At 42.7% G+C, this 6,000-nt stretch overlaps 1 protein-coding gene across 6 annotated transcripts in view; it reads left to right on the plus strand.

Moving 5' to 3' along the window:
- TRDMT1 (tRNA aspartic acid methyltransferase 1) overlaps window positions 1-6,000 on the plus strand; it is a 43,756-nt gene that overhangs the window by 23,080 nt on the left and 14,676 nt on the right. For 4 of the 6 annotated variants that reach the window (XM_025216809.1, XM_025216814.1, XM_025216812.1 and 1 more), the window contains 2 exons: window positions 1,349-1,519; window positions 3,315-3,380. In XM_025216809.1, the coding sequence (XP_025072594.1) occupies window positions 1,349-1,519; window positions 3,315-3,380 (237 nt within the window). The remainder of the gene's footprint in view (window positions 1-1,348; window positions 1,520-3,314; window positions 3,381-6,000) is intronic. The other 2 variants (XM_025216811.1, XM_025216813.1) reach the window with 1 other exon arrangement.

Below are 6,000 nucleotides of genomic sequence, written 5' to 3' on the forward strand. Positions count from 1 at the left end.
GGAGAAAGTGGGAGAGCGGAGCACTGGGATTTGGAGGACCTATGAGTCTCCTGTCCCTGCACACATGTAACAAAAAGTGAAATGCTTCAAAACAATACAGGGGTGTAGGTTGTAGCCATGTTGGTTTAAGGACATAGGCAGACGAGGTTCTTTGGGTGAATCTGATATCTTTTATTAGACCAACTTAAATAGTTGGAAAACAATTATTAAGCACGCTTTCAGGTTCAAAAACCCTTTGTCAGGCTGAGGAAGTTTCAGCAGTTGGTGTGTGCTCTTCCTGGGTGGAATGAAAAGTAAAAAAGCCAGCGGCTGGGCTGGTATGCATACAAGACAGGCAGTCAGTGAAAATGTAGATTGAGGAGTCAATGGGTGAGAGACAGGCTGGGTGGGGGGGGAGAGAAGGGGGATGAATAGTGGAGAAGTACCTGGGACGTCAGCTGTCAGGCAGGTTATAATGTGTCATAAATCCGATGTCTCTATTTAGTCCATGATTTTTAGTGTCCGGGAGGTTGATGGATGAAGTGGAGTTCATAGGCTCGTCTCTGGGAAGTGTTTTGTAAGTTTCCTTTGAGGATCAGGACTGAGAGATTGGAGAGAGAGTGGTTTTCTTGTGAGAAATGTGCCCCCACAGGTCACTGGGTATTCCTGTCTTTGATAGATTTCCGGTGTGCGTTCATTCTGGTGCGCAGTTGTTGTTTGGTCTCACCTATGTATTTTCCATCAGGGCATTTGGTGCATTGGATGAGATATATCACATTTCTGGAGGTGCAGCTGTAAGATCCAGGAATGCTGATGGCTCTGTTGTGGGCTGTAGTGATTGTGGGGGTGGTGGGGTTTTGCATTTCTTGTGATGGCAAGAATCATGGACTAAATATAGACATTGGATTTATGACACATTATAACCTGTCTGACAGCTGACTTCCCAGGTACTTCTCTACTATTCATCCCCCTTCTCTCTCTTCCCCCTTTCCCCAGCCTGTCTCTCACCCATTGGCTCCTCAGTCTACATTTTCACTGAGTGCCTGTCTTGTATGCATACCAGCCCAGCCTCTGGCTTCTTTACTTTTCATTCCATCCAGGAAGAGCACACACCAACTGCTGAAACTTCCTTAGACTGACAAAGGGTTTTTGAACCTGAAAGCTTGCTTAAAAATTGTTCTCCAACTATTTAGTTTGTGTAATAAAAGATATTAAATTCACCCAAAGAACCTTATCAAAACAATACATTAGTTCAAGACATTTGAAGTACTTCATCCACTTTTAGAATGCTTTAAAGGACACATATGATTGTAACATTTGAAATGTTTCATTTCTTACTTCTGTCTGCATCCTGTATTAAATTTATCAGGTTAGACGATATTCTTATATACACCAATGCAAGACCGCTGACACTCCACCAGCTTCAGTGGAGCCAGATTCTGATGCAGTTTGTTAGGGAAATGTTTCATCACTTAAACGTGATTCTTGATATTGCATTCCATGGTCAACACAAGACACAAGTTATTTTGCCCTGTAGCAGGTAGGAACTGGCATCTCATTTTCCATTCCTCATCCCTCAAACTTTCAAATATATATGTATTTTAAATAAAAGTATGATTATTAAATAATAATGATATATATTGCTAACTAATTACCACAGTTTATTATCAGTGTTTGTGTTACTGTAGTTCAGGTGTATTTTCTGATGCAGATCCTTTACCCCCTTTTTCCTCTCACATTTGTAAATATCTATTTTACTAGCTTAGGAGACCACTACAAAGTTCATATGTGTGACATCAGCCAGAGCAAAATGGAGATATGGCCACCTCCAGGGGATGGTGATCATGGAATAGGCTTGTTTCTTTTTGCAGTGATGCCATTCGGCTTCAGACTTGCCCCACTGAAACCAAATATATAGCACATTTCTCTGAAAGTTAATTAGATATAATGGGAAATGTCTGAAAGCAAAAACTTTCTGAAGACAAAGAAGTTACTAAAACAAAACCAATTAGATGAGCACTAGACTTGTTGTTCCTCCTCTCACTCAAGTTGGTGGGAGTTTTGATGTTGAGATGAGTAACGTGACTTGTTTTATTACAATTTTCCAGCACACAGAATGAGTGCCTTAAGTGTGCCTTATTATCTTTTGAATGACAATGTTATATTTCACTAAATCAATAAAAGTAGCATTTACAGTTTATGCTTGGGGTTAATTTGGCTCTTAAATCAGAAACTAGCCCTGGAGCAAATGTGACCAAATTGGGGCATTGAATGTGAGAAGAAGAGTGGAATCTACTTATGACCCCATTTTACTTGACACTAGCCATTTGCCAGATCCCATTGATTTTGATATTTAAAGCACTGCTTAATCTATATTAAGTGACTGCTGATTCATACAGGAACAGTGTATGCTCAGCTGTTTGCATCTCATCAAGGCTTGTGATCTTTTTACGGAGAACATACTCACCGCTTGCACAGCTATTTACACTTCATTAAGGCTCCTTATCTTGCTCTGAGGCTTTACATTTCTGATAGTAGTCTTGAAATTGACAAGACCTAGTCTTTTCCTAGTGGCACTGGGTGCCTGTACACGTGTGGGACATTTGCTCCGACACATTCTAATTAGAACGTGCTGGAGCAAGCGGACTTGATTGATCAGGGGTGTGCATCAGGATCTGGGGGAACGTCTGTTCACCATAACACCCCAAGGGATAACAGGGACCAACAGTCATAAACTCCTCCGTGACTGTTTTAGTCTGGACATAAAGAAAAACTTCTTTACTGTCTGAGCCCCCAAGGCCTGGAATAGACTCCCTCCAGAAGCGGTGCAGGCACCTACTCTGGATTCATTCAAGAAATGTTTGGATGCTTATCTTGCTGGGATCCTTTGACCCTAACTGACGTCCTGCCCCTGGGGCAGGGAGCTGGACTTGAGGTCCCTTCCAGCCCTAATGTCTATGAAATCTGTGAAGTCTGCTGGAGTATTTGCTGTCACATTTATTCAGCACCCCCACATTTTAAAATGGTAGCAAGGGTACTTTAACTAAAGATCGTCGAATAAGTGTCTAATTAGAATGCTTCAGCAGACTCAATCCCGAGAGCTGCTCTAATTAAAACACCCTCCACCCCGGAGCATGTCTATAGATGCCTACTATCAGTAGTTGAGATGGACTTCTTGGATTTACCACCTATCACACACACAGGCAGACTGCCAAATGAACCTGCTATATGTATTTTAAATTGCATCACTTAACTGTTTCCTGTTGCCAAACAAATTTGTGGTGTTTATTTAATATGATTTGTATCTTAATACACTAAACTGAAATTTCTTATAGGCTAGAAAGACTGCCAAAATACATACTTTTAGAAAATGTCAAAGGATTTGAAACCTCTTCTGCCAGGTATTGTATGATCAACGATTAGTTCCTTTTTATTCTTGTTTTATTGTTACAAAGTGCTTCACTGTTATAAGCGCAACCTTAAGTTTACAATGAAAATGTTTATGTTTGAAAGGAAATCGTTGATGTCACCTACTTGTTAAAATTTTTTTTTCTAACTTGAACAAGTTAACATGCCTGCCTGCCCACCTGATCTGTTGTCTTACTGCATTTGGGGAAGGGGGTATGCTAACTTTCAAGTAATAATAACATGCACCATAGATGTGCGGCTCTCAAGGTTTTTACTGATGGTTGAAACTTCAGGGTTCCTCTGAAGTGATCATAGTGGAGGTAGGTGAAGAGCCATGTTAGTCCTAAATCACTCAGAAAGCAGGGTAGAGGAGTACCTCTATAAACTATCTGAAGCAGAAATGCATAAGCTTTTGTGAGCAAGAGTTCATTTCCCTGGATTATCTGAAAGGACATGCAGAGAGCAGACTATCAGGCAGAGAAAGTGAATTGAATACTGAAGAGAGGGAATGGGGGCAGTGCTAAGAGAAGCAAACAAATAAGAAAGTAATAAACCCATAGAGAGACAGGGATCAAAAAAGCTAGTCCAAGTAATGAGTCGCCCTGCTTGATAGCTTGTTCTCTGAATGTCCTTTCATAGCATCTGATGAAGGGAGCTCTTGTGCATGAAAGCTTGTGCATTGTTTCTTCAATTATTCCATAAGGTGCAGCTCAACCCTGCCTTCCATAGTAGAGGTTGTAAGGGTTAACTGATGTGTTTTTTTTATCCTTAAATCAGTTGATTGACTACGGACTCTGAGAACCAGTCATTGATTGTCCATTGGTGTGATGGCAGCAGCTAACTGTCCAAAAATAAGTTCAGGAAAGCATGTATAATTTTTAATTTTGAAATTTGTTACTGGGGGGTAATGGGTGCCTAACCCTAAAACAGAAGCATAATTTCTCCTTGCAGGTAGGGAAGAGGTTTTAGGATAGTTATCCTCCTCATGCCTTGTGCTAATGGGGTGGGATCTTTGCATTAGAGCAGTGGTTTTTAACCTGTGCTCTGTGGACCCCTGGGGGTTTGCAGATTATGTCTAAGGGATCTGCAAAAATGACCATGATCAATTAGAAGTATGCAGATAGCCACACTTACAATTCAAAGGGTTATGTACCTCCATTCAAAAATTTTTGTAGGGGTCCACAAATGGAAAAGATTGAAAACCCCTGCATTAGAACATTAGGGGTAACTGGTTAATGTGCCAGCCTGTGCATTGCCACTGTCCTTAATGAGGATAGTCTTGTCTGTTAGGAGGCATTTCCATCTTTCCAGTTGGAAAGATACGCTGCCTTTGCACATAAGAGCTGCATACTGCCCAAATATGCCCCCAAGCCTGCCTTGAATCCTGTCCTGAAGACAGAATGATCTATATATCAAAGGATACACTAGGAAGCACTTCTCCTTTTCTATGTGACACTTCCTAGGGAATGATTTAAATCATAGCTGGTGCTTTCTGTGGAGCTGGAAAAGCCTGCAAGTAGACTGTAGGGTACAGTTAAGCTTTTATTCAGAGATCCTTAGTAAGCAGTTTTCCATTGTAATGGGCTTTTCCAAATACACAGAGAGCATTTCTACTTCACTTTGATTAGGAGAGTTCCCCAGTTAAGGAAACAACATTTGCCAGTCTCTTAAGTGATCACTTTGAACAGGCTTTGCTACACAGTACTGTGCTGGCATAGCACCTAAATAAACAAACTGGCAGTAAAGAGAGGCAGATCCTGGGTGATCAGATAAAGAATCATAGAATCATCATAGAAGTAGGGACCTTGTAGATCTTCAAGTCCGACCCCCCTGCCTGGGCAGGAGGGAAACTGGGCTCAAGTGACCCCAGCCATGTAGGCATCGAGCCGCTTCTTAAAGACCCCCAGGGTAGGAGCCAGCACCACTTCCCTTGGAAGTTGGTTCCAGATCCTAGCCGCCCTGACTGTGAAGTAGTTCCTACGGATGTCTAATCTGAACCTACTCTCCAACAACTTGTGGCTGTTATTTCTTGTTATCCCGGGGGACGCTAGGGGAAACAAGGTCTCCCCCAAACCCTTCTGTTCCCCCCTAGTGAGTTTATAGACGGTCACAAGGTCCCCTCTCAGCCTTCTCTTGTGAAGGCTGAACAGGTTGTAGCCTCTCGTTGTAGGGTCTCCTGTAGCCTCTTGTTGTAGGGTCTGCCCTGCTGTCCCCGGATCATGGGGGTGGCTCTCCTCTGGACCCTCTCAGTGTTGTCCACATCCCTCTTGAAGTGGGGTGCCCAGAACTGGACACAGTACTCCAACTGTGGCCTGACCAGTGTCGCGTAGAGGGGGAGGATCACCTCCTTGGACCTACTTGAAATGCACCTGTGGATGCACGATAGGGTCCGGTTAGCCCTGCCGACCATGACCTCGCATTGTCGGCCTATGTTGATCTTGGAGTCAGTGATGACTCCAAGATCTCTTTCTGTCTCCATGCTCTCAAGAAGGGAGTTTCCCATCTTATAAGTGTGTTGCTGGTTACTACTGCCCAAGTGCAGTACTCTGCAATTGTCCGTATTGAAACGCATCCTGTTTTTGTTAGCCCACCCTTGCAACCTATCCAGGTCTT

This window comes from Alligator sinensis, unplaced genomic scaffold (genome assembly GCF_000455745.1).
Source record: "Alligator sinensis unplaced genomic scaffold, ASM45574v1 scaffold623_1, whole genome shotgun sequence".
NCBI lineage: Eukaryota > Metazoa > Chordata > Crocodylia > Alligatoridae > Alligator > Alligator sinensis.